Source organism: Pelobates fuscus, chromosome 2 (genome assembly GCF_036172605.1).
Source record: "Pelobates fuscus isolate aPelFus1 chromosome 2, aPelFus1.pri, whole genome shotgun sequence".
Taxonomy (NCBI): Eukaryota; Metazoa; Chordata; class Amphibia; order Anura; family Pelobatidae; genus Pelobates; species Pelobates fuscus.
In genome coordinates, this window is record NC_086318.1 from 160620762 (window position 1) to 160637657 (window position 16896).

Consider the following 16896-nt stretch of genomic DNA (forward strand, 5'->3'; position numbering starts at 1 on the left):
ACGCTTGCAATGGTGGACCAATGTGGATACCACTAACTTGAAAGGAGAGTGAAAGAGGATGATTAGTATTAGGAGAAGGAAAGACAAGGAGCTTAGTTTTAGAGAGATTTAGTTTCAGAAAGTGGGAGGACATCCCATCAGAGATGGAAGAAAGGCAAGCAGTGACACGTTGCAGGGCAGCAGGGGAGAAGTCTGGGGAGGAGAGATATATCTGGGTGTCATCAGCATACAGGTGGTAGTGGAATCCAAATGCGGTAATACGTTTGCCAAGAGAGGCAGTATAAAGATAAAATTGAAGGAGACCAAGGTCAGAGCCTTGGGGGACTCCAACCGAAATAGGATGAAGGGAGGAAGTATCATTAAAAAAGAAGACACTGAATGAGCTTTGGGAGAGAAAAGAGGAAAACCACGAGAGGACGGAAGTTAAAGGCTGGGCTTTTTCAACTAGTCCCAATTTTCAATTTATGTCCCGTGCATTTATAGAAAATAATCTGGATCAATTTGAATTTCCTTCAAATGTTTGTTTAAAAAATCAGTGTAAGGATCAAACGTGCAATTTCTGTAAAGTGAGATGTTTCTTTTTTTCCCCTTAAATCTTGGAATGTTTACAGATAGGATGGAAGTACAAAACATTAACTCATTCGATAGACTAGTACATCTAGAATAGTATCAATCAAGTATTAGGTCAGCATTAGGAAGAATGTGATCAATTTTCACATTGTGTACTGCTATTACTATGTTTGTAATGCTGAATAGTTGAAAGACATGTTTACATCTGGTTTTATATTGATAGGACCTGCGTTTGACCTTACATTTTGTGAAGTTAGAGATTCTTCTCTGGTTATTCTTTGGAGAGCACCGGTTTATTCTGGCAACAGTCCTATTTCTGGATATTTTGTTGAATACAGAGAATTAAATGCAGAACACTTCTTGAGAGTAAATGAGACTGCTACATCAAACCGTTACCTAAAGGTATTATATTTTTAACACTACTGGGAATATAAATTGTGTGCTATGATACCAGAGATCTAGATATCTTAGAATTAGAATTTGGTTTAAACTCCTATTTATTCCTCATGCAAATTTTTTTATTTTTTATAACACATTAATAAAAACATGAACTTTTAATGGAAACATGAAAATTGTAATTTTTTGTATATAAATAAAAGAGACACAATTTATTCAAAAACTGTAATTTACACCCTTGAAAAAATCTGGAAATGTAATTAGTTCCTCAAATATACTTAGCACTATTAAAACTATTGAAAACAACCAAATTTACTTTAAAGGAACACTCCAAACACCTAAAGCACTTTAACTTTCTGAAGTGCATCATGTGTGAAAAATGTGTCCTCTTTTTTATTTTACAAGAACTGCAGATTTTGGTAGAAATTGGCACTTTTATAAATAAACCATGTTACACCACCCTGGCTGTCAATCAGACAACCGACCCTGTTACGTCCTGGTTATTTAGTTCAGTGACTGCAGTTGCACAGAGCATATGCCTTGCAAAGCTTTCTAATTGAGCTGCATTGGGAAGTCTGTACTGGGAGAAAAAGAGGGCTTGCAAAGGCTGCAGACAATAGATCTGCAGCTTTTACAAGCTGTTTTAAATATAACCCCAATGAAAAAATATGCTAATGAAATATATGCATATTTTTTTTTTTTTTTTACTAAACAGACATTTATATTGTATTTAAGCAATGGACTACCCTCTATCCTTTTAATAATGACAAGAACTTAAAAAAAAAATATAATAATCCTTAAAAACAAAACAAAAAATGAAAGGCTAAACATTTTAATTATCATCAATTACAGGTCTCCATTTCTGAATAGTATTTGTGAAGAAATATTGACTTGAGCTTTGTTTCTTTTTTGTCCTGCCAATACCGAAGGTCAGCCCACTGAGGGCCAGACTTGCAGGTAGCACTGTTTCACTGCTTTCTGCAGGGTTCAAATGCCCCGAATGTAGCATGAGTGCATAAAACGATGTGCTGTTGATACAATTTTGTGGACAGTTCCCTGGTGCCCCCAAAAGTGGGACACCAGGGTACAAAGTCTGGAACAAAATGAGATACCAAGGAATAAAGCCAGAATGGCAAGACAGGACCCAAAATCTCGACCATGCTGCTGAAATCAGGATGGTTGTAGGGTGTGTGTATATAATTATACCCAGATGTAACCTTTCTCAAGAGCAGAGCTCTCACTAATTTACTATGTAAAGCTCATTCAATCAACTGGGACAGAGGAAAACTACAATAGAAGGTTATTGCTATTTTATTCTAAAATTGTTTAATCATAAATTACAAATTCACAAAATATTCATTTTTATAATCAATGTATGTACATAGTTGTTTACTAGAATTTTATTGCTTTACTTAATATTCGTACTAGAATATAACACCCATTCACAAATCTTTTTATACATGTGGGCAAATATATTATTTTAAAATCTGAGCAGAGATCTGTACAGTCCGATATTCAAGCAGGAAGTACATTTACATTGTAATCTTATATTTACATTACTATAGTTTTGCAGCTTTGATTTATCTTAAAGGCATTTTTATCATTCTAGGTCAAAGATTTAGAAGAAGGAAAAACATATGTTTTCCAAATCCGTGCTGTGAATGGGTCAGGCATCGGCAAACCCTCTGATCTTTCAGAACCAGTTCTTGTACAATCTAGACCAGGTACATATTAAATAAGTCTTAGTTTAACTAACAATTGGGTGATCATCTGTGACTGTGAATTGTGATAATTTACCTTGTTCTGTTATGGAGGATCATTTCTTTGAATATAATTATTGGCCTCTTCTCATCAAGATAGGTGAATCTCCCCATGTACAATGAAAAATAGTCCATATCTAGATCACAGTGAAATAACTTAAAGAGACACAAATTGATATTGTTACCATTTATGAGATGACACAGTTTATCCAGTGTCACTATGGAATACCTCACTTGGTACTGTAAAGGGTAACTGTTATCAGTGGGTTCAGCAATTTGTAAACTGGGTGCAGTGTCTAAAGTACAACATAGATAGAACCCAGATATATTATTCCCCCAATACATACTTCAGCAGCATGTATCTTTTCTATTACATGAGTTTTTAAAATTAGGGAAAACAATCCCTTATCTTAAGTCCCTTATCTTATATTCTGTGAGAGTTTCACTACATGACATGCGCATTGTCGTCCTCGCAGCATATTAATAACATTAACCCTTATAAAAAAAACTATTCCCATAAAACACAGACACACTTGAAGTTGGGTTAAAATGATCACAGCTTTATTAGAATTATTTTGAAATTGTATTTAATAATTAAATAAAGGTCATTGTCAACACTTAATGACATCACAACAACCTAAATTTTACATATAACTTTATCCACAGACAATGACCCCACCATAAATAACTTCAATACATCAATATAACCATATAACATCAATATACACAAACAATTAACACAGCCACCAAGGGCATTCATTTACACTTGTAGGGGTATACCGATATACTCCTACACACCCAGGTTCCAAGCTACCGACGAGCCGGAACCTCCCAAAACCAATCCAAACATACTATTGATCCTGAACTTAAAACATATCCCACCTGCTGAGCCGACCTAATCCCAAATTTCTCTCCATCCCCCGCTGCTGTGACCAAATGAGGGAGGGAACTGAAACACACTATCCACCATAACAAATTAGGGAGGGAGGGTGGTCCAGAAACAAGCAGGTGAAAATGTTCAATTAAAACATCTTATCACCTAAAATGCCCACTATATCACCCCTAAGCCTTGCCCCCTTAGACTAACTGACAAGATTTAAATTTCCATATGCCTGCCTCCTAGCTATGTCAAGGCCCATTCCACCTAGCTTAGCTGTTCTATGGGCATCAGGACAGCAAATGCTGTATAGGGCTATTTTCTATAATTCAGTCTCTTTCCTTACAGGATATGCTGAGAGAAGAGATTAGGAGAGAAAATCTTACTGTCTCTTTTTTGCCAGGTCTTCTGTCAGCATTCCATTAATAGGATAGAGCAGTGATGGCAAACATGTTTGAGCCTGTGTGCCCAAACATATACTCAAAATCCATTTATGTATTTCAAAGGGCAATTAAACATGAAAACAGAGGCTAAGCTGCATGTTATATATGTGGTGGCCAGGGCCAGACTGACAACTCATATGGCCCTTGGTCAATAGGAGATCAGGGGCCCTCCTCCTGGTGCAAGGTCTTTGTGCAGCTCTCACACAGATAATATGTGCACGCTACCCAGCATGGCTGTGTGAGTCCCCCAAACAGGGCCAGATGTAATTTAAGGGGTTAATCCAACTAAAAACAGTGTTTCAATAAAACATTGTTTGAGTGGAGTACCCCTTCCTGGCTTGCCTTACGCCCCACCCCCCCCCCCCCCTTAAAACAAAGAAACCCCCTCCTCTGTGTTTGTTGGTGACATCACAAGCAGCATCCCCTACATGTTCATCCATACAAGCAGCCTCCAAACACATGTGTGGTTGCATGTGTGGGATGCTGCTTGTGTTCCTGTATGTCAACATGTTGAGTTAGAATTCATTGTCTGTCTTGTTTTACCTATTGTACTGCGCTGCAGAATATGTTTGTGCTATATAAGTAATTGTAATAATTGTGTTTGTGTGTATAAGGAGGCTGTATGCAGTATTGCCATGCCAGGGATGCATCCTGTGATGTGTGTGTAGGGAGGCTGCATGTGGTATTGAATTTGTGGGAATGCTGTTTGTGGGATTATGTGCATACAATGAGGCTCCTTCTGGGTTTGCGTGTGTGGATGGAGCTGTTTGCAGTGTCGTATGTGAGTGGAGAGGGCTGGTTGTGTTGCAGAGTGTGTGTGGATAGGGGCTGTTGTCTGTGTGTGTGTGGGGGGGGTAGGGGCTATAGTAGACATCTGGGGGATACTGGGGATGTAGTGTGTGTTTGTATGGATACTAGAGGCTCTACTGTGTGGGGGAGATACAGAGGCTGAGTATGAGTATGAGTGTGGATAGTGGCTGCAGTGCATGAGGGGGGATATGGGCTGTAGTAGGTGCAGGGGGCATATGGATGGTGGGGGGATAGTGGCTGCAGTGGGAGCAGTGAGGGATAGGGGCTGTAGTGAGTGCAGGGAGGAATAGGTATGAGAGTGATGAGGGCTGTAGTGGGTGCAGGAAGGCATAGGGGTGAGGTGGGTACAGGGAGAGAGAGGCTGAGGATTGTGCAAGAAGGCACAGAGGCTGTGGTGGGTACAGGGAAGGATAGGAATGAGATCGATAGGGCTGTAGTGGGGGAATTGGGAGTGGGGTCTGGGATGGTAAAGTGGGTAGAGGGGCTGTGGTGGGTGAAGGGGTATAGGGGTTGTGGTGGGTGAAAGGGGGCTCAGATGGCTAAAGGGGCATATTGACTGGGATGGGTGAAGGGGGCGTAGAGGTTCAGATGGTAAATGGGGGCATATGGTCTGGGATAGATAAAGGGGGGCACAGGGGCTGGGATGGGTGAATCGGGCACAGAGTCTGGGATGGGTGAAAGGGGCACAGGGGATGGGATGGGTGAAGGGGGGCACAGGGGCTGGGATGAGTGAAGGGGGCACAGGGGCTGGGAAGGTGGTAGTGAAGGGGAGGCAAAGGGGGGAAACTTAGAGAGCAATAGGTTGCAGGAGCAAACTATCACTGGAATATGTGCAAATGCAATTCTGTTTGATTCTGGCTGGGGAGATCGGTGATCTGATGTCCCCAGCCAGAGCATGTTTGTGCTGCCTGCCGAGCCCCTGTCTGCCTCGGGCCCTCGGTCCATGACCGATCTGCCTGAGTGGTCAGTCAGCCATTGGTGTTGGCTGTTTAATTTAAATGCATTAAAAAATAAAATAGAAAGTCATTTTTCCCCCTCTCCTGCTTAGCTTTTTGTGGAGAGTGTGCTATGTTCCCTATTTGTGGGGGTTAATAATAAATAGATGCTGGTCTAGTAGGGTTAATAATAATCCATGGTCTCAATAAACAATTCCCTTGTGGTGGAGCACATGGTTTGCACCTCTACTTAGAGCAAAAAATATCAATTTCTGGTCTGGCACTCAGTGACGAAGTCATAACCCAGGCTGGTAAATTCTGCCAATTGCACTCTGATTACCTTACAAAGCACCAGAAATGTGAGGGAAATAATGATATGGTCTGCAAAAGGCTTAGGCACTCAACTGTTTGTCTTTTTTTTAAATATAATAATATATTTCTGATTCAGATACTGTGCCTCCCTGCTGGTGTGTCCTAAGGGGAGCACCTGTTCAATCTGAGTATCAACATGTTGAACCTTTGGCTCACATTCCAATAAAGAGGCCACTGTGTGCCAATTGTGGCGCATGTATCATAGATTCACCCTCTGGTATTTTACCAAACTCTTTAAATTATGTACATATACAGATATAAACTCTGGTCCGTCTACTTTAAGAAATATTTATTCAGAGACAAAACAACAACAACATACAAATAATGACACACAATCTTACTAACTATACCAACAACAACAACAACAACAACAATCTAACTAACTAACTAACTAACAATAACAACTAAATCTTATAAAGTCACCAGATCCCAATCACAGTTCACCATGATACAAATTATCCCATGTCTGCTCACGTGTCTGCTCAGTAGCACAGCCAAGAAGGAACAGGCAGGAATGGAGATAGGGGGACGTGGTTATCTCTCTCCTGACTTCCTGAAAGCTATTGAATTACCAAATCACCATATCAAAGGGTAAAGCTCATCCCCCTGTAAGAAAGGCATACATGAGCTTGGTCACATGCCCTGGTCACCATATTAGTTTGATGACAAAATGTCACCACACACCCTAACTAGGATAGGGACTGACTTTATTGCAAATAGCAGCTGCTATCCAGGCAAGACGAATATTAATAAATAAAAAAAACACACAATGCTGTCAATATATGTTAAATAGACATTATCTAATTTCCAAATGTTAATCTTTTTTTGGTTCACGTAGTAATGTGTTAACAGCAAGGGTTGATCTATAACATGATTTATCATTTAAATTATTTGGTTCAGTGTATCTAATTTTTAAAACATTTATTTGCTCTTACTCTACGTTACATATATAAATATTTATATAATCTACCATTAGCAAAGTTTGATTTATAACTTGAGCTTCCTGTTCTATTATTTTGTGAATACCAGGAACCAAGGAGATCAGCGCAGGTGTAGATGAAGAAGGAAATATTTATCTGGCATTCAACTGCCCTGAGATATCAGAAGCTTCTCAGTTTGCATGGTGCAAATCTTATGAAGAAATTTCTGATGAAACCAAATTTAAATCAGAGTCCATTGGAGAAAAGTATGTTCTGCATATATATTGTTCACACATTACATTATCAACAAAACCATTAATCTTTTTTATGCTCTGTACATCAACACAGAAGTTGTTTAATATGTGTTTTCTTCCCTTTATACTTTTTTTTTTTTTTTTACTAGCTCTAAATTGTATTTCAAGAATCCAGATAAGGATGATTTGGGAACCTATTCAGTGGCTGTTAGTGATACAGATGGCATTTCATCTAGTTTTGTAATGGATCCAGAAGGTGAGCTCTTCATTTCCCCCAGTATTTTACAAACCAAGTCATCAGGCTAGAAATGATTTGTTTTTCACACAAGTAGCATTGGGGTCAGTAACTAAAGATGAAAAACATATTTATACCAAAATGCAAGATAGCTTTCAATCTTTCATACTCTTATACGTAGTTCTATTTATTCGTATATCAGAAAATTGTAATGAATGAAACACCACCCATTTAATGACAAAATTAGAATAATTTATAATTGCAGAATGTGAGGATTTTATCATGTTATATTAAAAAGTAAGATATCAGTGAAGTAGACTAAATTGTACACTTATGCTATCACTGTCTAAGCAAAGGTAATAGCTTGAGTGGAAGTCTGCTTTGATTAATATAAGAATAGCTGTGCATTGTACATTAATTTAAGTTATATACAAATAATTTCTGTTAAGACAGATGATTTTCATAATTGAATTTTTGAACAGCAATCTTGTTGATTGACGAGTGCAAGAACGGTACTATTTTATAATTATAGATGAGTAATAGTAAAACAAATATTGAAAAATCATGCACCAGTACAATAAATATAATATATGAAATATGCACTTCACTTATTTCAGTCAGGTTCACAGTAATGTCCATAGGAATCTGTAAGAATGGAAAGAATGTGGTAGCAAATCTAAATCCAACACTTAAAGGATCACTATAGTGTCCGGAAAACAAAGCGGTTTTCCTGACACTATAGTACCTGAGGGTGCCCCCACCCCTACGGTCCCCCTCCCGTGGCGCTGAAGAGGTTAAAACCCCATTCAGTTACCTTAATGCAGTGCCGGGCTCCCTCGGCGCTGGTGACCTCTCCTCTTCGTCCGACGTCAGCTCCCCCGTCCGGCGTCACTGGAGCCGAATGCACATGAGCAGCAAGTGCCGCACGTGCATTTAAAGTGTCCATAAGAAAAGCATTTCTCAATGCTTTCCTATGGACGCTCTGCGCGATGGAGGCAAAATTTGCCTCCAGCATCGCAGATGCGACTCTAGTGGCTGTCCGGAAGACAGCCACTAGAGGCTGTATTAACCCCAAATGTAAACATAGCAGTTTCTCTGAAACTGCTATGTTTGCATCTGAAGGGTTAAAACCTGAGGGACCTGGCACCCAGACCACTTCATTGAGCTGAAGTGGTCTGGGTGACTATAGTGTCCCTTTTACCAAATCTGTTTTTGTAAATAATTTAAACCTGTTTTGCACAGGATAAGCATTTACTTATCTCCAGGTGTTGATTGGGCTTTTGTTACTTGATGTCAAGTCTGTGTAAGGATTTAATATTTAGTTAAACAAGCCAATACAATAATCTATATTGTTTCTTCTTGTGTTTTAGAACTGGAACGTTTAATGACACTGAGCCATGAAATAAAAAATCCAAGTAAGTAGATTTGTTTTTTTACTATACTCTTTTTTTATTACAGTACACAGAGTGCTCTGTACTGTGTGAGCTGGGAAATCACCCAGTAGGTGTCAGTAGAAGTAATCCCTTTAAGTTAGGCTTAGCATTAGGGCTAGGGTTGGATTATTGTAGGGATAGAGTTAGTGTATTAGTTAGTGATTAGTGCTGTTTTAGTGTTAGGGATGGGTATTAGGTTAAAGTTAGGGGTAAGTTATGGTTGAAATCAGGTCTGGCTGAACTCCCCATCAGACCATAAGTTGCCAGCAAGTGTCCCTGCGCAAGAAACCTAACGATATATGTCCACCTCAAATCTATCCTTATTTGATCAGAATCTTCTTGATATCACCTTTCTATAACTGTAAAGTGCTGCGGAATATGATTGCGCCTTATAAAATCTAATGATATTAGGGTTAGTGGTACGGTTGTTGTAGGATTGTAAAATTGGTATAGGGTTAGCATTAACTTCCAAAAATTACTTTTGATCATAGAAATATAGTTGCTTTACAATCAGGACTGATACATGAATCTATGATTTTAATTTTCTTCACCATCTTTGAAGCTTTGTGCACTTTTATTTGCGATGCATTCATTGAATTGCCTTCTGAATCATCTGAACAGTTCCGCGGAGGAATGTTCAAGCTTAATGCGAAATGTATGCAAAATCATTGCTCTACTCGCTCAGTCATTTTGAATGCGATGGCCACACAGTAAACATGCTCACTCAATGGCGTCTAGGGCCCCTACTGACTAGAACAGTGAAGTCAGCATTGTTCACCCATTCCATTCTACTCTCCTTAGCTGGCAGGTTACATCAATGTCGCACTAACAGTTCTCGTTATATTGACAATGGCTGGACTTTTTCTGGACAGATCTCGTATCCTATGTATAGGTGCACTTAAAAAGAAACCATTGAATTACAGCGCAACAAACACGTAGCACGCATTTTAAGCTATGTTTTGGTTCAGGAGTTGAACAATTGCCTCCACCCTTAAGCGGTTAAAGCATTTTCTTTTCCACTTTATAATTGTACTTTACAATTTCCACTATAAAGTGCCTTATCTAAGAACTGAAGGGGAACTGACAAAGGAAATACATATTTTAAGGAAAACATGACCAGCTTAGCTTTTTGTCTATCTTGGCTATTTTGGCCTAAAACTTGCAATTCACTGGTGAATTCCTGACAGTTTTTGTTTTACAGAACACCAATGTTAAAGGAACATTATAGCATTAAGAATACATATGTGTCCTAGCCACCATTTAGGTGACTGCCCCTCTCAAGGTTTAAAAATGTATTTTACTTATATTCTATCCCACACATTGAGATGAAGTGGTCTGGGTGCCTAGAGAGTCCTTTAATGTTAAACGTTAGAGTGACAAAAATATATTTATCGCCGTAGAATAAGTTACATACACTATTGTATTCAACTTTGTATTATCATTACCCAGTGGGGTACCTCAAGGATCTGTACTTGGACCCATTCTCTTTAATATTTTTATTAGTGATATTGCAGAAGGTCTTGATGGTAAGGTGTGTCTTTTTGCTGATGATACTAAGATATGTAACAGGGTTGATGTTCCAGAAGGGGTAAGCCAAATGTAAAATGATTTAGGTAAACTAGAAAAATGGTCAGATTTGTGGCAACTGACATTTAATGTGGATAAGTGCAAGATAATGCACCTTGGATGTAAAAACCCAAGGGGAAAGTATAGGATATTTGATACCCTACTAACCTCAACATCAGGAAAGGGATTTAGGAGTAATTATTTCAGATGACTTAAAGGTAGGAAACCAATGTAATAGAGCAGCTGGAAATGCTAGCAGAATGCTTGGTTGTACAGGGAGAGGTATTAGCAGTAGAAAGAGGGAAGTGCTCATGCCATTGTACAGAACACTGGTGAAAACTTGGAGTATTGTACTCAGTACTGGAGACCGTATCTTCAGAAGCATATTGATGCTCTAGAAAGAGTTCAGAGAAGGGCTACTAAACTGGTTCATGGATTACAGGATAAAACTTACCAGGAAAGGTTTAAGGATCTTAACATGTATAGCTTGGAGGAAAGACGAGACAGGGGGAATGTGATAGAAACATTTAAATACATAAAGGGAATCAACACAGTAAAGGAGGAGACTATATTTAAAAGAAGAAAAACTACCATAAGAGGACATAGTCTTAAATTAGAGGGGCAAGGGTTTAAAAATAATATCAGGAAGTATTACTTTACTGAGAGGGTAGTGGATGCATGGAATAGCCCTCCAGCTGAAGTGGTAGAGGTTAACACTGTGAGAGAGTTTAAGCATGTTTGGGATAGAGATAAGGCTATCCTGGACTTAACTTAACTAATTAAAAGTATTAAAAAATATTGGGCAGACTAGATGGGCCGAATGGTTCTTTTCTGCCGTCACATTCTATGTTTCTATGTTTCTATGTTCCAATAATATTGCATTTTGAATCACTCCAGCCTTTTAAGCTGAATATTAGATAGATAGATAGATAGAAATAAAGATAGATAGAAAGATAGATAGATAGATAGATAGATAGAATAATCATATCCGCTTTTCTTTTAGAAATAATTTCAACATGATCTGCCTGTTCTTTCAATGTACTGAACAAATTGTGTTGTCATCTGTATAATTATTCCTTGAAATTAACAGCTAATAATTATTGAATCACCTCTGTCTTGGGGCCCTAATCTTGGGATAAACCGGGAAATACAGTTCATGAGATTAGTGTGAGTTACACTTTTGAATGCCACCTGTCTCCATTTTAATGACAGTAGCTGAAATAACTGGCAGTCTCCTTACTTCAACTCAGGCTGGAGCAGAAGAAACACAGCAATAAGGACACATAGGGAATATAACAGTCCCTATATGTCTATAATACTGTACATCTATCAGTTTACACAGTCTATCACTGTGTTGCGTCTGCTGCCCATTGACTTCAAGACTCTCTGAAGAAAAGGAGCAGGCAAGAAGAACAGAGAATATAGGGACAAAATGATTCAAGGATCAAACATCCCAATGACAGAACCCATCAATGGAATTATTTTTCTAGAATATATGGTTTAGTACTGTGTATGACTTGTAGCAGATTCTAAAATTTGCATTTAAAAAAGAAAAAAGAAAAGAAAAAAAAAACGTGTGTTTGACAGAGCTTTTTATTAAAAAAAATATACAAGAGAGGATTTGTATGAATAGTTAGGTCATGTCTTAATTCAAACCCTTACTGACACATAAAGCTGTATCTAAAAATTACCAGATTTTACTAATTACATGACGTAAAGTCATGATTTTATAAAGGACACGGAGGCGAATATTATGCTTATCTCTTTCTTTATTATACCTCAGCAGCAAAGAGAAGGTATAAACATTCATAGAAAAAAGTTTTAACAGGTTCTCCAAGGGTTAACACAACATTATACCCTTAACCAATAGGAACAGTCCTTCTATCTATAACTACTCATGTGACCTTTCCTTTCCCTCTTTCTTTGGTCATGCCGAAGCTGTATCTTTATAACTTGAGAAGACACTGGAACACTTTATCCGTTGTGTCGAACATTCTCATATCGAACTTGTAGGAACTTGTCTGTGTGAACTGTGGTGACAACTGGTCATCCATGGTGTCGCTTATTGTGGATTAAGCTGTAATGGGATAGAGAAAAAAGTGGTAAAATGTGATCTTAGGAACTGTTTGTCACAATGGTAGTGACTAAATCTTACTATATGTATTAGATACTACAGACTCACAAGTATATAAGCAACTGTTGTTCTATATAAATGAATTAAGTCTAGACAAAAGAAGACACCACAATGACCCTTATTCTATTGTTTATTGGGTGGGAATTTCCCTCTTCTTTCGCCGATATAGGCTTGATATACTTACCGGGTGGGCCAATATTCGCCTCCGTGTCCTTTATAAAATCATGACTTTACGTCATGTAATTAGTAAAATCTGGTAATTTTATTAAAGGACACGGAGGCTCATATTATGCTAGTTCAAAGCTGTGCAATGACTGTTGATGATACGTGGTCTGTAGGGTGAAAATAATATTCCTTAAAGGTGGATTCTCGAGACCAATCTGCTGTCCGTAACAGGTCTTCCAGCCTGCATCCCAAGTTGAATACTTTAGATGCCATAGCTCCTCTAGTGGAGTGCGCTCCGTATACTGAGGTATCTATGTTTGCAGAGGTCATTATCCACTTCACCCATCGGGCTATCGTTATTGAAGATACTGGCTGATGTGGTGAGTTGATGGCCAGAAATAATTCATGATGTCCAGGGTTTCGAAATGCCTGTGTCCGTGTCTCATATTCTTTGAGACAGGCTATTGGGCACAGTTTTTTGTTGTGGGGGAATGCTGGATATGATACTGATGATGTCGCTGATTTAGTACGTCTGGAAATATTAAACGTTACTCCCGTTGGAGTGAACGTGCGTGCGTCGACGTCCAATGCCCTGACATCCGAGACTCTTTTGCAGGATATTAGGCATAAGAGCATGGCCAGTTTTGCTGATAGTTGTTTCATCGTGAGGTCAGAGTTCTGTGGCCATTGTTCCAAAAGGTTTAAGACCAAATTCACGTCCCATACTGTACTATATCGGGGTCGTGGTGGTCTTGCCAATCGAATTCCGCGTAAGAGTCTGCATACCAACAGATGTTTACCCGCTGGGAATCCTTCTATGCCCTTGTGTCCAGCGGATATTGCTGACCTGTATACATTGATGGTTCGGTATGCTAATCCTTGGTCGTATAGGTGTGTAATAAAACGTAACAGGTGGTTTACAGAGGCACATACGGGATCCACGTGTTGTTCTATGCACCAACCACTCCAGATGTTCCAAGCTTTAGATTAGGATCTCCGTGTTCCAGGAGCCCAGGCTCCCGCCAGAAGTTCGAGAGTTGTTTGCGGAACGTTTGGCACGACCCAGGGTCCCCGGAAAGAAGCCATGCTAACAATTTGAGTTGTCCCTGCGTCATCAGAGGGTGTGGGTTCCCATCTGGGTCTGAAAGGAGACGTGGGTTCTCGGGTAGCATTCTGGGAAGATCTATGGACATCTCCATAAGTGAAGGGAACCAAGGCTGTGCAGTCCAGAATGGGGTTATGAGGACTAGGGACGTCCGTGCACGGTCGAGGTGTACTAGTGTTCGTGCCAGCAGAGCGAACGGAGGGAACGCGTATAATCGTTTGTTCGGCCATGGTTGTAGGAACGCGTCCGTAGCCAATGCGTCTGGGTCCGGTCTCCAGCTGAAGAACTCTGGGAGTTGTGCATTCAACCGCGACGCAAACAGGTCTATATACATCGGACCCCATAGTGTTTGCAATCGTAGGAACGTCTCTCGGTTCAGGCGCCAATCGCTGGTATCCCGTAGGTGTCTGGAGTTCCAATCCGCTACGGTATTTGAAAGTCCCGGGATGTATTCGGCCCGTACTGTTATGTTGCGTTCTAAGCAAAACTGCCAAAATTCTGTGGCTAAGTCTGCCAGGATTTTGGACTTGGTGCCGCCGAGGCGGTTGATGTACTGTACGGCTGATACGTTGTCCATCCTCAGGATGATGGAGCAATGTGTCGCGGGGCCCAGCAGGCTCTTTAGCGCGAACGATCCCGCCATTAATTCCAGGCTGTTGATATGTTGTGTCCTCTCCGATTGGGACCATTTTCCGCCTGTGGAGGTATGTCCACAGCGCGCTCCCCAGCCCCGTGTGCTGGCATCTGATTCTATTACGCAATCCGGGTTGTTGCCGAAGATTGCTCTGCCGTTCCACGCTTCCATGTGCTGTAGCCACCACTTGAGCTCTTCCTTGGCTGTGTGATCGAGTGGCACAGAGTCTGAGTAGGAGTGTCCTGAGCGTAGTTGTGCGGCTTTTAGTCTCTGTAGGGCCCTGTAGTGCAGGGGTCCCGGGAAGATCGCTTGTATGGAAGCGGAAAGGAGTCCAATTATTCTGGCTAGTTGCCCCTATCTCGAATCCTAGGAATTCTAAGGACTGGGAGGGGACTAGTACCGACTTCTCCCAGTTGATTAGAAATCCCAGGTTTTGTAGAAGTGTTATTGCCCAATATAAGTGTTGTTGTAGTAGTAGGGTGTCTTGTGCCATGATCAGCATATCGTCCAGATATATGATCATGCGAACCCCTCTGCTGCGTAGCAGCGCAACCACTGGTTTTAACAGTTTTGTAAAGCACCATGGTGCTGATGATAGGCCAAACGGTAGGCACTGGAACCTCCACGTCTGAGAGTCCCAACGGAATTGAAGGAGATGTTGACATTCCTTCGCAATGGGGATGGTGAGATATGCATCTTGGAGGTCTAGCTTGACCATCCAATCCCCCAGCCTGAGAAGATCTCGTAGGCAATGAATCCCTTCCATTTTGAAATGGTGATATCTTACAAACGCATTGAGCGGGCGTAGGTTGATCACTGGTCTTACCCCACCGCCTTTCTTGGGGACCAGGAACAGGTTGCTCAGGAAGCCTGGGGAGTGAGGTGCGACCTGATAGATCGCTCCCTTCTCCTCCAGTGCTCTGATTTCCTTCGACACGAGTTCTCTGTCCCGTGGGGTGAACACCATCCGCCTTGGCATTGCGGATTGGGTTGGGCCCTTTACGAATTCTATGTGGTACCCTGCTACTGTGTTGAGAATCCAGGCATCGGACGTGAGTCTGTGCCATGCCCCAATAAATTTGGAAAGTCTGCCCCACACGTGTGAGGTACGAGAGAGGGAAGGGGGGAAAGCACTTACCATAAGGTCGTCGGCCGTATGTGGAACCCCTGTGTCCTCTGGGCTGCCACGATCTGCCCCTGACTGGGAAGAAAGGTGCGGGGGTTCTGGTCTCCGTCTGTGGGAACCTTGGAGTAGTGGGGCCTCGGTAGCCCCGATGGGAGCTCCGTGATGGGCGGCTGGACAGGCGGCCCTTGTACCTGCCAGCCCCTCCAAAAACCTTTGGGGAGAACACCCGTTTCAGGTTTGTTTGTGCCTTATCTATGGCTGTAAATGTGCTCACGTAGTTGCCCAGCTCTTTTACAAAATTGTCTCCGAAAAGGAGGCCTTTTGCCTGGGGTCCAGGCTCGGTTATGGCCATGTTGACCAGTTTAGGGTCTATTTTCATGAGAATTGTTTTCCGCCTCTCAGTACTAAGTGCGGCATTGGAGTTGCCGATGAGGCAGATAGAGCGTTGCGCCCACTCTCGGATCTCTAAGGGATCTAGTGGTGCGCCACCTGAGAGTGTCGCTTCGACTAAGTCGAAGATTTTTGCGCTGGGGCCCAAGGAGTCAAGCACCTTGTCCTGGCAGTGGCGTAAGGAGTAGTCCAGCCCTTTTTTGGCTTTCCAGCCTGCTTTACCCAGGAACTGGGCAATCTTAGGGTCCACCTCCGGTGTGGCGCAAGCCATATCGGGGACCGTTGGGCGTGGGCACTCTGCTCTTAACTTATTCCTGGTTGTTTTATCCAGGGGCTTCCTGATCCTGGCCGCTATATATTGGGCCACATAGTCAGCTGGGAACCAGTCTGAAGACCTAGGATGTTGGAGGTCGTCTGGGTTAAATAGGGGCTCACCCTGAGGGTCTAGGATGATGGAGTCATCCGTGGACCCTTTACCCTTAGCTGGTGTGATTGCCAGGTTGCGCTCAGGGGAAGAGTTCCCTGATTCCAAAGAGCCGATTTCTTTGGACTCACTCATTACCTCCTCTATGTCCGAACCAGAGTCGGATGTCTCTGTCTGGGCTTTTGCCCATTTCCACGTCCTCACCGTTTTTGCCCGGCGGGTGGCTCTCTTACGTGGGGCCCCCACGTCCTCAGTAGTGACAGGGCGTGACCTGTCCGTCATGCTGGTTTTGGAGGTGTGTTTGCCCGTATGGTGGGTCTTCTCCGTAGCCTTACGGCCGCTGAGGG

General features: G+C 41.5%; 1 protein-coding gene across 3 annotated transcripts in view; it reads left to right on the forward strand.

Moving 5' to 3' along the window:
- The window catches only part of MYOM2 (myomesin 2), a 187185-nt gene that overhangs the window by 111200 nt on the left and 59089 nt on the right, over positions 1-16896 (forward strand). For all 3 annotated transcript variants that reach the window (XM_063442912.1, XM_063442911.1, XM_063442913.1), the window contains 5 exons: positions 794-972; positions 2576-2690; positions 7193-7349; positions 7487-7593; positions 8943-8987. In XM_063442912.1, the coding sequence (XP_063298982.1) occupies positions 794-972; positions 2576-2690; positions 7193-7349; positions 7487-7593; positions 8943-8987 (603 nt within the window). The remainder of the gene's footprint in view (positions 1-793; positions 973-2575; positions 2691-7192; positions 7350-7486; positions 7594-8942; positions 8988-16896) is intronic.